The 18,361-nt window shown below is 40.7% G+C and overlaps 1 protein-coding gene across 1 annotated transcript; it reads left to right on the forward strand.

Moving 5' to 3' along the window:
- The first annotated feature begins 1,300 nt into the window (after nucleotides 1–1,300).
- Nucleotides 1,301–18,046, forward strand: KCNG4 (potassium voltage-gated channel modifier subfamily G member 4). The gene is made up of 3 exons (XM_065848479.2): nucleotides 1,301–1,648; nucleotides 2,517–3,316; nucleotides 16,590–18,046. Exons 2-3 carry the CDS (start codon nucleotides 2,567–2,569, stop codon nucleotides 17,373–17,375), a joined length of 1,536 nt encoding a protein of 511 aa, XP_065704551.1. The 5' UTR covers nucleotides 1,301–1,648; nucleotides 2,517–2,566; the 3' UTR covers nucleotides 17,376–18,046.
- The last annotated feature ends 315 nt before the right edge of the window (nucleotides 18,047–18,361 follow it).

The following is an 18,361-nucleotide window of genomic DNA, read 5'->3' on the forward strand; positions in this document are numbered from 1 at the left end:
AGACTGATAGGCAGAACAAACTGCATCTAGCACAAAGGTGGTAGGATTTAAGTGATTTTGAGCTATGCTCCCAGAACTCCATTGCCTTCAGGCATCTATCTGGTGTTTCTCTGTGGATGGCATAATTAGGACTTGAATAAAAACCCCAGTGGTGAAGCCTGATAAGAAGTTAATCTTCTGGGCACCAAGTGGGGCAAGAGAGACGTGCCAAAAAGTCCAATTAGCAAAGGATTCCTGCCCCGGGTTGTGCCACAGCATTGCTCAGCACCAAATAACAGCTGCAACATCATCAGTTCAGCCGCACTCAAGCCTCACATACATTACAGGATAAGTAGCATCGTGCAAGCAAAAGGCATCACCTGCACCTTCTATCCACTGTGCTGAGGGCAGAGAAGCAGATCTGCAATCTAATCTTGTAACACTTCTCCACGCAACCTTCCTACTCACAGTGGGACGTGTAAACCCTACAGATTCACACACCTCTCTAGGAACAGGATTCACGTTCAGGGTTTGCAGCCACTCTGGGTACAGACACAAGCTGTTCTTTATTGCTTTTGGGGGTACCACAGAGTGCACTTGTCACTAGGATCTAACCTTGGGCTTCTTGAACCCCTGAATGAGGCCAAGCAAGTAGAAAATGGGTCAAATCCACGTAATCCTAATTTCAGAGTGACACACTCCATAACCTGCTGGCAGTACAGACCCAAAAACATGACAGTAAGCTCATCCCCTCTACAGCCAAGTATGAGAAAAGGATTATGTTTGATTTCCCATCGCCTGTAAAGAAGAGAGGAGAAAGTTCTTGGTTGTTGGAAAAGCAGTGCAGATCTGGAAAAAAAAGCACCTATTCTTTGCAAGCCAGAGACCCTTTGTCTTACGGGATGAAAGCATGTCCCTTGTAGGCAAAGGAATGCTGAGGCCCAGCATCCATGGAGCCAACAAACTTCCTTCCCCACTGAGGGATATTTAAGAGCAAACCTCAGTTTCTAGAGGGACACAGGACATGGAAACTGCTCCTGGGGAATGTGATTGGTATCTCCAGAGCAATCAACAGTGGTGTGACTACAATGGAGTTAATAGACATTGAAATTGTTTTATTAAGTAGCTTTGCCAGAATTTACTTATCATTAAACCTCATTAGTCGGAGCCTGTCCTTGTACTCCATGTTCTTACCCAGTTGCTGCCTGCTGCCTGCTGAATAGACGGAGGGATGCTGGAGAGATTATTTCTAAGCCCTTCCCCCTTCTCTCTCCCCTCCTCTTCCAGGACCACACTGACAGTCCCAAAGGAAACGAGAGGAGAGACAGGGAGTGGGCAGGATCCACCGGCTCTCAGCACATTTCACCGGGAAGCCCCAGGAGTCCAGAAGAAGAGCTGCCACTCAAGACACTGTCTCCTTTGCAAAGGATCTTTTAGTACAACACGTTACATGAACACATGCAAATATTCTCCACTTCCAGGAAAGGAGAGAAAGAGGGAAGAGGCTGCGATCTCCAGAGTGCAATAGGGATTTTTCATGTAATCGATACTGCAAAGTAACCCCAGGTCCGTCAGCTGGACTGCCACTCTGAGGACAGCGAGCAGTTTGCGGCATGAGGAGCTCACCTGCGGGGAAGCCAGGCACCGGGCAGCTGCCCGTGGCGCGGCGGTGAGTAACTTTGGGGAAGTTTCCTTGCAATTTTTGCAGTTCATCGACTTAGAGTCATAAATGCCTTTGAATCTTTAAATATTGCAAACAAAAAAAAAGGGGGGATTGTTCCTGAAAAGGGGAAGGAAAGGAGGGCATCTTTCAAATGCTTTCCCCCCATCCCCAAGCTGATAAAATACTTTTTCTGTTTGTGTAACAAAGTTTTCTCCAAGGTGGGCAAATGTTCCCCGTATCTCCTCAGCAATTTGCAGTGGTGTAAGACTGGGTTGATAAGAATAGTCATCTATACAGCACTTTACCTCTTCAGGCATTTTACAAATATCCACTAGCTAATCCTCGCAGTACCCCCGCGAGGCAGCAAAACAGGCGTGCAGTGAAAGGAACTGCAATTTGAGCATTCAAGTTAAAGCAATTAGGAACTTTGCATCGAGCTGATGGCAGGTAATTGACCACCCGAACTCTAATAACTATTAAGCAGCTTAGTTGCGTTAGCATGTATTTAAGCGTTTAAAGAAATAAGAAAGCAAAGCGACAACCATGGGAAAATGCAACGACCTAACGATGAGAGAGAGATGCTTAGGGAAGAGAGTGATCTGTTCACATGTGGATTTGCAGGCATCTGACCCTTCGCAATAATTGTGAATGAGGCTTTAGCTCTCCTCCGTGTCGGTGTGTTGCCAGACAACCAATGAGGCTGCAAAGCAAATCGCATTCACAGGCTGCAGATCTCGGGAAGAAGCAGAGGTGACTTTTAACTTACAAATCAGGCACTCAGTGTTGTGATTTAGGAAAGTAGTCTGAAACACCTCTTCACTTGCAATAACCTCTACTATGTTTTCTCCTCCTTCCTGTGTCTTTCGGCTGCCAGATAACCCTGCTCTGATGCCATTTCGGATGTCCCAGTGAGAACTCTTAGAGATGCCTATTCTCTCCGGAGGCAGCGACCAAGACTATAGTAACATTAGCTACACTTCTTGTAATTCCTTGAGCCACTTCTTCCCTGTCTCCGTTGAAACCCCTTCTGCCAAAGGGGTCCACTACCAAAGAGCCAGGAGGATTTACCATCCAGATCAAGTCACTGCAGTCGATCTAAAGACAGAGATCATGATAAACGTTGGAGGCATCAAGTACCTGCTACCTTGGAGTACTTTAGATGAATTTCCCCTGACCAGACTGAGCAAACTTAAGTTTTGCAGCAGCTATGAAGAAATAATTCAGCTGTGTGACGATTATGATGAAGACACCCATGAGTTCTTCTTTGACAGGAACCCAAATGCTTTTGGGATGATTGTCAGCTTTCTAGCAGCAGGGAAGCTGATGCTCTTACGAGACATGTGTGCCTTGTCTTTTCAGGAGGAGCTGAGATACTGGGGCATTGAGGAATCCAACCTGGAGAACTGCTGCTTTCGAAAACTCTTCCAGAAACTGCAGGAGCTGGCTGAGGTCCGCAAAGAAGAGGAGCTTCGGAGGAGCAAAGAAGCTACATGTGTCTTGGATGACAAAACCAAATTTGGACAGTTTATGAACAGTCTCAGAGATATGGTTGAAAATCCCCAGTCGGGACTCCCAGGCAAAGTCTTTGCTTGTCTCTCCATTCTCTTTGTGGCCACCACAGCTATAAGCCTTTGTGTCAGCACAATGCCAGACTTAAGAGCTGAAGAAGACAGGGTAAGTCAGTCCTTTTTAACTGGTCTAACTACAGAATTAAAAGAAAGTTGTCTATTTTGCTAGGCATAAATCATTAAAAAGATAAAGATACAGAAAAGGCACAGGGATGAGGTTCAAAACTGTTACTGGTAATGAAATGGTCTGTAACAGAAAATGCAAGAATAGCTTAAATTACTCCTATCAAAGAGATACTCAAGAATAACGTGAACAAAATATTTTACTATTGTCAGCTAAAATACAGGAAAGAGCTTCCGGGCAGGAAAGATACTGCAGCTCTCTAATGCAGCATTGTTTTTCCTTATGAAGAAGCAGTTGCTGGTCTAAGTTCTATTAACTTGATCGTACTGAGACTCTCAAATAGTGCAGAGTTTTCTCTTCAACGTGCTCTAGTTATAAACAATCTCTCATTTGGATGTATCAGCTAGAGAAATATTTTCCTCTGGCTTCTTTACTTTTAAATACAGCTGAATATCTTCCCTTGTGATAACAAAGTCAAATCTTTAAAGAGGAAGAAATAGGCATTAATTTTCCCTCCAGAATAATGTTGCGTTTCAATAGTTGCATAAAGATTAAAGGATGAGAAGCAGGAACTATTTCAGAGATATTGATACTTAAAGCAGCACCTCCAAAAATCATAATTCCGTGCTGACAGAATTCTGGTTTTGCCTACATATGTATGTATATATTGTAGGTGTAATTCCAAATACCAGCTGAACTGCTAACTGCTTTTAAGTCCTTTTCAAGTAAGTCATCCACATTCATTCAGGGCAAATAAATCAAACCTAATTCATACACAAAGGATCTTCTCTATAACATCATTGTGAAGATAATAATAAAACAGATGAAATATAATAAAACGGAGGAAACTAACAATTCAAAGTTATTTCAGATGTGGTGGTGTCCAAATTAATCAAATAACCTTCATTAATCTCTTTCATCAATCTCTTTAATGAATACTCCACTTCATTTGCAAACTACCCTTCTAAAAGTGTTGAGGATATCCAAGTCAAATAAACTCCCTGCCCCAAGCACTGCTGTAAGATAAAACACTCCTCACAGTATTGTACAGTGATGAATTAAGCCATTTTTAAATTTACAGCCCAGCATGGCATGCACGATACAAAAATCTGTATTTATTTTATTGCTCAAGCAGTAATTCAAAATACCACAGTCATGGTGGGAATATGTCATTATATTTGATGCCTTTGAATAAAACGAAGGGCTGCACAGAAGGCTGAAATTTAAGATAATTCCCTGTTCCATTTAACCCCTTGAATATTAACTTACATTTGCATAGTAAGACTATTCCCTTTCAATAATAAGTCTGGTGCTCTTGCAGCCTTCCACAGCTATTACGTTTGGCAGGAAAAACTGTAACGCTGTTCCAATGCTTCTTCCAAGGAAGTGCTTCAAATATAGAACATCCTTCTTACAGCTAGACGTAAAAACATTAGAAACTCTGCTCCAGCAAGTGCTTCCTACTAACTTTGTTAATGGAAGTAGCCTGATGCGTTTTACCTTAATTTCCCAACCGCTGCAGAAAAAGCTTTTATAAATACTTCTCATGCAAAAGAACAAGGACAAAATGTTTCAGAGCTGAGCTAGATGGAATATGTTGTGTGTTTTAAAAATAATTAACCGTATGTTAGAGAGGGAAGCATGTTGAGGGTTCTAAGTGTATCTGGTAGCTGCTGTTCCTGCATTTCCTATGAAAGACAGCTGACATTACTACTTATAGATTTGCATATAGATCACTACTTTAAAAACACGCAAATTGGACTGAGACAAGCTCAAAAGTAGGAATGTTTGAAGTGCAGGGGAGAGGATGAGGGATGAACTTGAGCAAAGGACCACATTTGTCCAAATAATGGGAAACAGTGCATAATTTAGACTTACAGCACCAGTCTCATGTACTTTGTCACTGTGTCCCAGAAGCACAGAATCAAATATTGAAAGTCCTATTATCTGCATCCTTTAAAATTATGCCAGAGAAAACATGGGGGAATGTGCAAGACAAAACACTCATGCCTACTGGAAAAGCAGAGAATATGAACCACTAGTTCTTCCATCCCTACATCCTTAGCCTGCAACACCCAAGATTTTCTTACTGGGATCTCAAAAGAACATTTTAGCTAGAACTAGACAAATAACTCTGAGAACTTAATTGACTAATAACACCACTTCTTGGTTGTGGCTGAGTCACACCCAGGAAAACTGCAACTCTACATTGACTTGTAACTCAAAATAGTTCCCTGGCTGACCTAAGAAAGTGATTCCAAGAGGGGGCCATATTTACCAGCAGCCTGGGACAGACAGGCAGAATCTGAAATTTTAGCTCTTCAGGCTGAACATAAAGATAACACAACCTCTGTTTGCTCAGTGACAGAAAACAGGCGAGTTCCTTCAATAAAGTTTCTGAACAACTTGTAATTCCACAGCTGCATTCAAAGTTGCCCTATCCTGAAGGTTACTAATTTCTGAGTTAAAGCTTGGCAAAATCTCTACGTGCAAATGTGCTTACAAGTACTGCAAGGATCTGTTTTCCAAAGTCATTAACACTGGGAATTGAATTTATCCATTCTGAAATACAAATAAAAAAGGCTTTACCTCTGCTGCATATGTACCACTCTGGGTCCATTTTCTCATCATCACAGTCACATAAAGAGAGTGAGAACTGGCTGGACTCCAGCTCATGGAAAAGGATCAGTGGAAAAAAAATAAAATAAAATAATAATAATACAAGGTCACTTCCACTTCACTCAGAAGCTTGGCTGATCGCACCCTGCAGGCACGTGAAATCGCTTGTCCTTTTAGCAGCTGCTAAACTGGGTCTGTTTAGAAGGGAGAAAAGCTGCCTGAGCAGGCAGAAGAGCAACCAGGAGTCCTCCCCATCCGAGGGAAAGCGAGAGATCCAGTCTCGGAGAGGGATGGCAAGGAGCCAAGGCAGGAGCATCCGCGTCAGGGACGCCTGGTCACCCTGGCAACCAGGGGGAGGGAAAGAGCATCTCTCTGGGCACCAGAAAAGGGAGGAGAGGGTTAGCTTAAAGATATGAATACAGCTGAAATTAAAATAAAGAGTGAGCACAAGTCTTATGAGGAGCGGTTAAGGGAACGGAGGCTGTTCAACCTGGAGAACAGGAGGCTGAGGAGAGACCTCCTCGCTGTCTACAACTGCCTGAAAGGAGGTTGGAGTATGGAGGGTGTTGGTCTCGTCTCCCAAATAGCAAGTGATAGGACAAGAGGAAATGGCCTCAAGTTGCATCAGGGGAGGTTTAGATTGGGTAGTAGGAAAAAATTCTTCACAGAAAGGGCTGTCAGGCATTGGAACAGGCTGCCCAGGGCAGTGGTGGAGTCACCATCACTGGAGGGGTTTAAAAGGCATATAGAAGAAGTTCTTAGGGACATGGGTTAGTGCCAGAGTTAGGTTATGGTCGGACTCGATGATCCTGAGGGTCTCTTCCAACCAAAATGATTTTAAGAGTCTATAATTGATACCATTCCCATACTCTAGAATACGTCAAATGACATTTAGGAACCTTCTCATTAGAGATATGAAAGAAAAACACAAATAGATGGGCAAACAATTCTATAACTACCATATTACATAAGCACCTGCCATGAGTCCCAACCCAGAGGGAACAGCCACAGGCCAAAAGGTCAGGAAAACTCTGGAGCAGTAAATGTGTAGCTCTAGTGATCTCAAGTTTAAGCCTGACCACAAAACAGGCACATGAAAGGACTTACCATACATGATGCTACAGAAGGAAGACTCATTAGTAACAAGTTACATAACTTCGGCATGTAACAACTGCAATGTCACATCCTCCAATGGCAATATATCCTTATCTAGGATATTTGCTTCTGTTCTTCATGGAAATCAAAGTGTCTTCAGTAAGGAAGCAAACAAAGTGTCACCAAAATGTAGTAATCAAAGCACACATGTATGTAGAGAGAAAAAACAAAAAAAAAAGGCATATTTAGTGGTGAGGAACTCTGTTTATTATTGATCTGAACAGATACCTGAGAAAACTACAAATCTGAATCAGAGACCATGCATATAGGATAACAAAGCTGAAGTGACAAAATCTACCAGTATTTCCCTCAAACAAAGGAACTAAGAACATTCCACTATAAACATGGCAAAAGTTCCATCAAAACCCCCTGAAAGTCAGAGTCTCACATAAGAGATGAGGATCCAAGAGATGTAATTGAAGTAGTCACTGCTCAGCACATCTAACCCAAAGGAAAAAACATCATTACACCAAAAAACTATGGAATAAAATCTCCATGGGAGAGCTTGGACAGGGAGAATGCTTTGAAGCCCCCTTGGGATTTTCTTTATAGAAAGAATAGATTTTCCCTGAAATCAGCATCCTCTAGAGAAATGACTCAGCAGAAAAGAGAACTCAAGTTCTTCAGGAAAACAAGCAAATTAGGATTGGGGCAAAGAGAAGAAAAATAAATGCCAACCATTTCCATTCCCTTTCCCTCAGCACCAGTAACAATTAAATCCCTTTCTCCCAGTGCCAATGGCTCCCACCAAACCATGTCAGTGAGTTTAGGAGAGAAGGAAATGTCGATTCTTTCTCTGTTCTCCTCCTCTTTGATGATCAGTGAACAGTCAAACCTCGTTACTACTAATTTTATTTGCCCTTAACTGACCTTGAAGAGCTTGCAATTGCTCTGTGTATTGTGTATAACCTAATGAAATACAACCTACACAAGCCGCAACCAGTATTGTCAGATCTACTCACTTTATCTTGAAATGTAGAATATTCGTTTATTTAAAGCTCCCATTCCCAGGGTCATTTGATTACGTTAAAATCTAATTCCCTTTGAAAAAGTAAGTTTTTAATCACTGGTTGCACTGAGAATCTGGAAAACATGAATGCAAGAAAATAACTCAGTACCTAATATATATATATCTATATTTTTTTTTCCATTCTACACCATTATTTTGAAAGCTCTGACTTAATGTTTTCCAATGTTTGAAGCTGCTGATGTTGTCTGTATGATACTAAAAACGGTCTGTTTGCTTGTACACTGGACAAAAACATTGAGAAACACATTTTCTCTAAAAGTGGTATAATTTTGCTTTATAGGGGAAAAAAAAAACAAACAAAACACCACAATGTATCGGTCTTAGGGCAGAGAGAAAGAAAATCAAGCAAGATATTTGTTTCATCAGGGTTACCACCGCCAGAGCTAAGTACGTTAGTTATAAAAATTCACATTGATTTGTATCTAGCCAGTTCAGTATGCAAAGATACTCTTGCAGGGTGTGTATCTTTGATATTCAAGCTATTAAATCTGTTACAAAGATATACAAACATAAAGCTCAAACCCTGCCCATAACCTGCAGATTACATTCAGTATCTTTAGTTCACTTATGAAAGTGAAACTCAAAGAAATTGGGAGGAAAATATAATCCTTACGGAGAGTGGCACTGAGAAGTGTGTAAACCTAGTTCTGCTGCAAAGATAAAACTCTTCATCAAAGTTTAATTTGGCCAACCATTAGACACAATCACCTTTAGTAAACTGAATATGACAAATTTTGGCAGATACTGCTGCTGGTCCATTTTTATAGCTTTTAAATAAGGGGGTCAAAATATCAATCAGAAAAGAATTTTCTAGCTGACTACCCAGGGCAAAATTACTCCTGCTGAAAAATGCCTTTTTCAATGACTAGTACAGGGTACTACTAATGAAGTAGGGCAGTATTCCAAATATACCTGAAAAGCAGGGGCATTTCACAGTAACTTCAAACTTACCTTCTAACATCAGCCTACACCACAAAAACCCAGCCCAGAACAACTTGCTCTATTGCAAAGGGATTAATGAAATCCTGACTTCAGAAATGCTTCTAATGCTCATTTAAAAGTGTAAGACTATAAAGGCGTGTGCGTACATGGCTAGCTATAAATATATCGGTATATATCTATATATATGACTTGAAATTACTCGGAACAAAATAAAGCTGGATGTGCTTTGGTATTACTGCATCTGCTCAGTACATTTCTCTGGATTCTTATCAGAATGCTTACTGTGGACATTCAATCTCCTAAATTACCCACCCATATCATACAATTCTGATTTCTTCAACCTGGTTTGATCAGCAATGAAAGTATTGCAGCATTTTAAAGCAGGAAAATGTGCTTCACTGATGCACCAAAAATCTCCCAGTCTACTAGGTGTACCTGGCACAGTAGAATCCACCTAACTTCTTCATGTTGTGGATTGAGTTAGTTACATTAAGAACAATTAAATATATAAGAAACTGTGAAAAAACAGAAGTTAGAATATTCAAGCCTGGTGCTTTGATATATACACAGAACTTACAGCTTTACGGGATCTGCCCTTTTATAAGGCTTGTATATCTGTTAATTAGCATCAAAAACTTCGACCTTGACATTGCAGCATTACAGTAGGACTCTGATTTCAGAGTTCCACATAATTAGTAACTGTTGGCCAAGCACCCGCAAACAGAATTGCACATTTCAGCATTAAATCCAATACGTACAACGTTGGTGAGGTTCACATTTCCAAAGAGGGGCATGGAGCGGGGTAAAAGTTGCTGAACCTCCATGTCTCAGCTCACCCTCGCTGCCACAGAAAGTTTTCTTTAGAAAGTCAGGACACACCAGTGAGTAAATGGACTCTGCATGGTTTTCCAAAGCTGGCCCTGTCAGTACGAGGTCCAGTGTTCAGAAAGCACAATTAGACATTATTAGTTTGCCTTATGTTCATCCAGTTTTGGCCGCCTCCCAAGAGCTGTAAGTCTCTGGGCTTTGCACGCTATCCTGGGGGGACACCCGGCTGCTCTCCTGCAGGCAAACCACCGCAATTCCATGTGCCAGCACATGTGCTCCTCACCGGGAACGATGCTTGCTTTTCCCTTCTGCTGCTTGTAAGTTTGCAATGCTTACAACGGGGAAAAAATCCTGTTCACTTTCCCTGCTTGACTCATCTCAAGGGGTTCAGCAGAGATGATGACTTAGTAAATGCTTTCTCTGGGAAGATGGCTATTTGCCCTGATGTGGGCATGCTGTCTTTGGGAAATGCTATTTGAAATCAATGCATCCTCCAAATTCATACCAATAATGCAACAAATATTAAAAATAATCACCCAAATTTGTACATGATCTAGAAGTTCCTCTTCAAATACAATAGAAATAGTTGAGGGGTCTTCAGTCTACTGCTGCAGCCTAATTCCCAGCCTGGTGTTTTAATTCTGAGCAAATCTAATTGTTAATTTCATCGTAGCATCAGGGCTATGAACTGCATATGTTGTGTTTATTCCCACAGTACCAGCACCTCCTATTAGCACTATTATTTTCCCTCGTAACAGATTCAGTCGTATTTGGGACCCCGCTGTACATCCCGTACTACACTAGTACAATAACAATTTCTGCTCCAAAGAACTTACAGCACAGTGAGGAAAAAAGCAGAGAACAGTAACATGGCAAATGATCTGACCAGCAACAAAACCAGAAATTGAAAGTCATACTCCTAAATCTCAGATAAATACCTTGTCATTTTGGCTATACTGTTCTTCACAGTTACGAAATGAAGTATGTTAAATTTCTTATTAGAAAAACAAGAAATATCTGATACTTTCACATTTTTCTCCTAACACAAACACTCTGGGGTCACCAATTGGTTTAAATCAAACTCAAGTTCTTCAGACTGATTCTCATGGTGTCTGCAGAATAAGGACCCAAGCTCAAAAGTTAATTGAAATATTCTACGTTAGTTACCCTCCTGTGCCAGAGGAGACAATTATGCATTGGATATAGAGATAATAATTTCCTTCTATGCTCTTTCTAATGTCCACATTAATATAATCCCAATATTAGTTTCATCTCCTCGAATGTACTAGTTGTAGTAACTGTTTTCATAAGCCCAGGCTTCTTTCCCATAAAGCAAAGCGGGCGGGAAATCATTCTGTGATCAGAATACGCAGCACTCCCTTAACTGGCTCATCATTCTGTAAATCAGGTTACAGTCCCTTTCACAGCATGCTGTAAACCTTTTGATTTTTTTTTTTCCATCAGTCTATAACCACAAATCCAAGTACTGAAGTGATCCATAACATAGGGTTTTCAAGTTCTCCTTCGCCATCACCTGATTCAGCAGAGCGTGGTTTAATTATTCAGCTAATCGCAGCAATGCGGTCGCAGTGATTCAGCAGGACCTGCAGCACTGCAGCGGGTCCAGGTGCGCAGGGAACACAGATGGGCACAACACTCCCTAACCCCACCAGCATTTTTCAGCCAAAAGGGATTTTTTTTTTACCCTGCAGCTGCTTGTTTTCTGCTGTGAACTGGGATAAGAACAGCTGGGAGCTGATCAGGTATCTCAGTTCCCTACACCGAGGTTTTAGAATCACAGAATCATTCCATTTGGAAAAGACCCTCAAGATCATTGAGCCTTGGTTTGCTCCTGCCTAACCACTCTTTAGCCTCACCCTGCAGACCCACAGCCTTGGTTTTTGTTTTTTCACTATTGCATTAGCTAGTTGTTTGGTTTTTTTTAATCCACCAGAATTGCCCAGGGAGAAGCTGTAGACCAGGATATACAACCTTGAGAAGGGCAAAAGGCTGGAAAACAGCACCCTGCCCATCAAATGACAGCCTTGGGCTTAGAGAGGAAAATCCCTGGGAGTTTTGCTGCTAAATCCCCCACGCAGAGGGCTGAATGTTTTTTTTCTCTCCGAGTGGGCCAAGAGGCCAGACTGTGAGAAGAGCCATCGTGTTGGGATAAGCTTCTGCACTAAGCGCTGGATGGCACGGGCAGGCAGGAGGCAGGTCCAGAGCCACAGTTCAGACCGGTCCCATCTGCTGCCACTCCAGTGGCCACTGGCCCATGGCCACAAACCAGCGCATGGAGAAGAGGGAAGGATCTGAGCAGTAAGCACCTGCACCTGAATGTGCCAAACCAAATCTGGACCTGCCAGGGTAGGTTTGGCAGATGCAAACTGTGACTTTTCATCGGCCATAGAGCCAGGCACATTTCTGGTGCGAGAGATGATGTTTTGGCAGCCCAGCCTTTGATCAGAGGGCCTGGACCTGGTTAGCACTATGGTTAAACTCTCCCTTAGGGCTCCAACAGGAGTCTGAATTGAGAAAAGTCAAGCATATTGCTTTATAAGTTTAACCCAGCTTTGTTTTGAGACTTCAGTGTGGGTGACTGAACACCAGAACAGCCTTTATTCAGAAGCAATCACTACTGCAATGAGTGTGGATGGAGCTGGGAAGAGGTTTCAGGTTCTCTGTCCATCATTCATTTGTTTTATGATGATGAGCCATCTGGTTTCCATAAATGAATCCCAGAAATAACAGTGTTTGTACACAGTGGTTCTAGCTGGGTTCAAGGACTTTTATCAACTTGGCTTCATAAATAATACTAGTCAGTGTTCTCCCAAGTATGCTGTATAAGCAACATATATATGAATTACTGATGCGTATGTTGATTTCCACACCCTAAAGCTTTGAAAATATTGATCTCTGTAGCAATGACATGATTCTGAAATAAACCATCTAGCAATACTTATCAGCAAAGTATTCTACAAGCTTTGGTGCAACTGTCACTATTTAACTAAAAAAGAGATTATTTAACACCAGAAACACTTAAAATCACTGTGTCATCAAGAACAGTGTTAACTTGCAGGCACAGAAAGGAGATAATGAGAAATGCTGCAGGTTTGCCTGACTTGCATCTCAGACTCAACCCTATTTATAGATTAGGTAAAATCCCAAATTAGAGTCAGTCACAGCAAGGGCAGAACATTGGTACCTGAAACCCTTCCTATCAATGTACAACACAGCCCCCAGCTGCCAACAGGCCCAACTCAGCTTCAAATGCTCAGAGTCCTCAAACAGTTTAAGAGGATCGTACCAACCTGTGTAATGTGCAAAAAAAGTTACCACTATTTTCTGTTTGTTTCAGCTTTTATGAAAAAACAGCTTAGAATCAACTAAGGGGTAAAAATCCACTGCAAAACACAGTGGGGTAAATCTTTGGCAATAAGTAATTAATTAGCAGACCAATTAATGACTCAAAATATCTTTTCCACACTATATTTTAATTATGAAGTGTCTTTGAGTACAACCAAGTGGGACACAAGTAGTCAATACTGAGCAGATCCTGAAGGCATAATAATAGTTCCTTGGTGTTCTTATCCAGTTATCTATAAATAATAGATTTTTCCCTTGTCTAGAAAATGTAACAAAGTGGGTTGTATCTGAAAACCTGGGTGGATGGACAAGATAAATATTCCACAAGGGAAATTCTGATTCAGTTTCCCTGGGCATTGCTGCAATTATTGATGCATGTAAAGATATTATTTTCACTAGATGAGATTTATATCACTTGTAAGATGTTAGTATAGCATAACTCCAAGATCTGGTTTTGTTTATTATCCTAGATGTCATTATATCTTAATTAATGCTTCCTGGTAAACTAAGAGGGCACTTTGCCAGGAAATTTATCTTATTTATCTTGTGAGTGGCACATACCTCAAGTTAATGCCGCCTGAATTCACACTTAGTGAACACATTACTCTTTTGTAAACTCACCTGTGCAATGGAGGTCTGAGATTTTGCTATCACACATTACCTTGGAAATGCTGAATTCCTGAACCTCAGGTCATTTTGAACAACATTACTCCACAAAAGCTGCAGTAACACTTACCAGTCACAAAATTTCTTATATTACAAATATTGATATTACATTCTAAGCATCATCGCTACATAGACCAAACTTGATCAATTTTTAAAAGGTGCACAATAATAAAAAAAAGCTATTTTTTAATTCTTGGTCATAAACTGGATATAAATTTGACTACATATCCTACAGCTTACCCACACTTTAAAACTGCAGCCTCAGTCTCTTCTGTTTTGAAAAGGAAAAGGGCCAGAGAAAAGCATCGAGGATGGAACGACTTCACACAAGGACTAGGGCAGGTAGAATTCCCCAGGAAGGGAACAAACTTCAACAGTGGCTGTAACAGGTGTCTCCAAAATCGCAAATGACAGGAAATGAGCAAAAAGAGAACTCAGAAAGCAAGCCATTGGCTTATATAGCACAGAAGGCGATGAGGAAAAGGGAGCATGAATTGCCTGTTACCTGTGGTGGTACAGAAGTTTGAAACTGCCACTTTGCTTCTTTGAGGTGGTTTATAAATTTAAGAAATCACTATTTCAAGCATCAGGTTCAGCATGTATCTTTGTACATAAAAAATATTGTGTCCTTCATTGCTGAGCCAAATGCTCTTTTTTCATACGCAAGAACAATAGCAGGCACTCTTATTACATTTATATCATACATTGTAGAATTTCAGCTAGAGACAAGTTCTGTAAATCATGATAAATTCTTGCATTGTTCAAAAGTAACTTCACAGGATGAATAAAGTATAAAGAGTTAGATGGTCCCTCATCACTGGCTTTGTGATAACTGCTCTCCTGTCAGAGTCAATGATAGTTTAGGTCCTGAATGATGCTACAGTAGTGGAAAACATGCCAGAGGGTTTTGCTGAAAGAGCCCACCCAAAATATACTGTGGTCACTTACAAATAAAAGCTCACCTTCCCATCATGTTAATGGTCAACACCATAGCTGGAGCTTTTATAGGTCCTTTTAACACCATGGTGATACTTGGGATGCAAAAATGCAGTCAGGAGGAGAAAGAAATCAGTGACAAATTTTGGTAAGAGATCCAAAAAAAAAAAAAAGCTCAGAATTCTGCTCTAGTTAAAGACAAGGTAAAGAGAAAGAGTTTTGTGGTTTGTTTTGCTTTGGCAGTCATTGATCACTAGAACTTCCAAACTGTATTTGCTTTGTTCAGAAAGAGGGAGTATACAGGAGCCCCTGTAGCACGGCAACCCCTTCACTGTACATTTATGGAAAAAAAAAAACCAAACACAACAACAACAAAAAAAATCAAATGAAAACAAAACACTAACCCAAAAAAACCCACAAACATTTCATGGATCAAAATATTCGGCCCATAATTTGACAGCTCACTGACAGTAACTAGCATCTAATAGGAATTTGGTGACAACAGTAAATTTGAAAACTACCACTGACAGAGGCACCCGTAGTTTGGTAAGAACACAGCATTTGAAGTCAGTGCGTTATTCTGCCTGCTCTGTGGATAACAGTTGTAAGCAGAACATAAAGCACTCCGAGGCGCGAAAATCATCAAAATTATTGGGAGAAACAGAAATTTGCTTTGGTACTTAATATTTCCTCTTTTTCCCCTTTTATTCCAATATTGCTGCTTTTGAACAGGATGTTCAAAAGGATCAAGAATCTTCAGAAAGCCTGACATTAGAGATTGTTATTCTATATGAACAGTATTACATAATATATACAAATATTCTTAATACATGAAACATCCACATACAAACTCTCAGGCTGAAATCTATCTCCCAATGTGAAATCAATGAGCGTATTCTCATTAAATCCCAGGGTCTTACACCCTCTTGCCAGAAAGCAGCAGACAGGCAGAAGAAGAGGCTTGGGAAGTTTCTTGCAGATGTTGCATATGGATGGACTAAATCCCAGTACATCTACAGGATGGAATGGAGTTGAAACTTTTGTTTGCTGCAGCAGAAAAAGGGACTCTGGTTTGAATTATAGGCAAACGTTTTTGAAATGTCTTTTCAAAGTACATAAAAGACAAAGTGTTAACGGGGAAATCTTACAGTCCTCTACTTCCACAACTATGCTCTAAGGAAAAATAAAATGCAGAGTAACATTCCTGAAAAGTTTGATTTGAAAGATGCTCTTCTGAAAAAAAGGAATATGCATTTAGGAAGCTGACCACATAAAATCGCTTTCTCTAAATATATGTATACACACCTTTCTATGGGAAATACTGAAGCAACCAAGGATGCAGAGAAGAATAAAACCTCCCAACCAGTCCCTACAATGCTTTACCTTGAAAAAACAGAAAGCGGGACTTATTTAGGACTTGCAGGCTGCATGCCAAAAATATATACAGAGACAAGTTTCTTTAATTTAGACTGAGGAAGCAACACAATAAAACGAAGGAGGTAGATATTTCAGTTAATTCAGATATTTCACATGCTCATTACTGTCTATACATCATTGAAATGTGGCTGCTGTACAACTACTTGCTAGCTGGGATTTCTACATTTCTGGTACTAGTGACTCAGGCAGATATATCTTCTTCCTTATTGTTTCTGGATGCTCGTTCACAGACTGTTCTTTTATTTAATTATCTTTTCTCTTTTTGTTTTGTGTCAGGGTGAGTGTTCACAGAAGTGCTATTACATCTTCGTCATAGAGACCATCTGTGTGGCTTGGTTTTCCCTGGAGTTCTGCCTCCGATTCATCCAGGCAAGGAACAAGTGTCAGTTCTTCAAAGGACCCCTAAATATCATTGACTTCTTGGCTATTTCACCCTATTACGTTTCCCTCATCTTCTCAGAGGATGACCCCAATGAGGAGGACGACAGGCCAAGCAGCAACACGTATTTAGAGAAGGTTGGTTTGGTGCTACGGGTTTTACGTGCCTTGAGGATCTTGTACGTCATGCGCCTTGCCCGACACTCCTTGGGCTTGCAGACTTTGGGGCTCACAGTTCGGAAATGCACACGGGAATTCGGCCTGCTTTTACTCTTCCTGTGCGTGGCCGTCACTCTGTTTTCTCCTTTAGTCTATCTTGCCGAGAACGAGTCTGGGAAGGTGCTTGAATTCACGAGCATCCCCGCATCTTACTGGTGGGCTATCATTTCAATGACCACCGTGGGGTATGGAGATATGGTACCGCGGAGTGTCCCAGGCCAGATGGTGGCTCTCAGCAGCATCCTCAGTGGGATTCTCATCATGTCTTTTCCTGCGACATCGATATTCCACACTTTCTCCCATTCCTACTCAGAGCTGAGAAAAGAACACGAACGATTGCAGTCTCGGCTAAACAGAGTAAAAAATGCCAATCACTCTGGTGAAAGCGATACCTTCAATGAGACAGACAGCTTGATCCTGGAGGATCAAGCATCACCAATCAAATACATTTACACAGGGAAGTGAGCCTGGCTGTAAAACTTCCCAAGAGCAGGAATGGAAATACAGACATATGGATGTCAACCTAACACACAAAGTAAAGCAACAATGTAAGTTAGGACATTATTTTTCTCTGCCATCATAGGTATAATAAGCAGTCAAGCCAACACAGCCAGCTCCAACACATTGTGATGGAGCTGGAGGTTTTGAGAATGTCAAAAGTCAGAGTTTATTCAAGAATAAATATTCATTCTTCTCTACGACTAATAAGAATAAACTTTGTCTCTGCCAGACATGTATCTTGCTGAATACCTAATACTGAACAAGTAACAAAGAAAATAGATTCTGTTGGCACAAATACACTTCTTATTTTATTTGCCTTTGATTTTCCAATGTTCTTGCAATTAACATCTTGAGTCAAGCATTAGAACGGATTTTTTTCAGGGCTACGCACCAGTGCTGGTTATACAATGCTCATCCACCAGGCATACTGAAGAAGCCTCAATGCACATCTGCATTCTGTATCTAAAGCCACTGATAAAATAAAAGCACTGTATGTGAAAGCTTTTGAAGTTTGCCTGTAGCCAGATGATCAATCTATAAATAACAAATTGCACTGCTATTGTATAAAATACGTAGTGTTTGCAAGAGAATTTGCTTGAAATGCAGTTGCGGTCTGCAATCTGTAAACATTTCATACTAGACAGCAAAAGTTTTCAAACTTCTTTTTCATATACTTATTTAAAAAAATAAGAAATAATAATTAAAAAAGCTTATTGACCATATTAAAAAGAGTTGTGTTATTTATTTTACTGAATGGTGATGATTTCTCTGAAAGATAAAAATATAGTTGTTGAAAACAAGATGACAGCTCAGAAGTATCTAAATGTACAATAGTAAAGAATGAGGTGAATGATTGACAGAGACGCAGGGAGAGTGATCTCCGAATACAAAGGAAGATGTCTCTTTCGGGTGCTCAGGTATGGCCAGAAGAAAGCAACAGGACTACACAG

The sequence above is a fragment of the Patagioenas fasciata genome, chromosome 13 (genome assembly GCF_037038585.1).
Source record: "Patagioenas fasciata isolate bPatFas1 chromosome 13, bPatFas1.hap1, whole genome shotgun sequence".
Taxonomy (NCBI): domain Eukaryota; kingdom Metazoa; phylum Chordata; class Aves; order Columbiformes; family Columbidae; genus Patagioenas; species Patagioenas fasciata.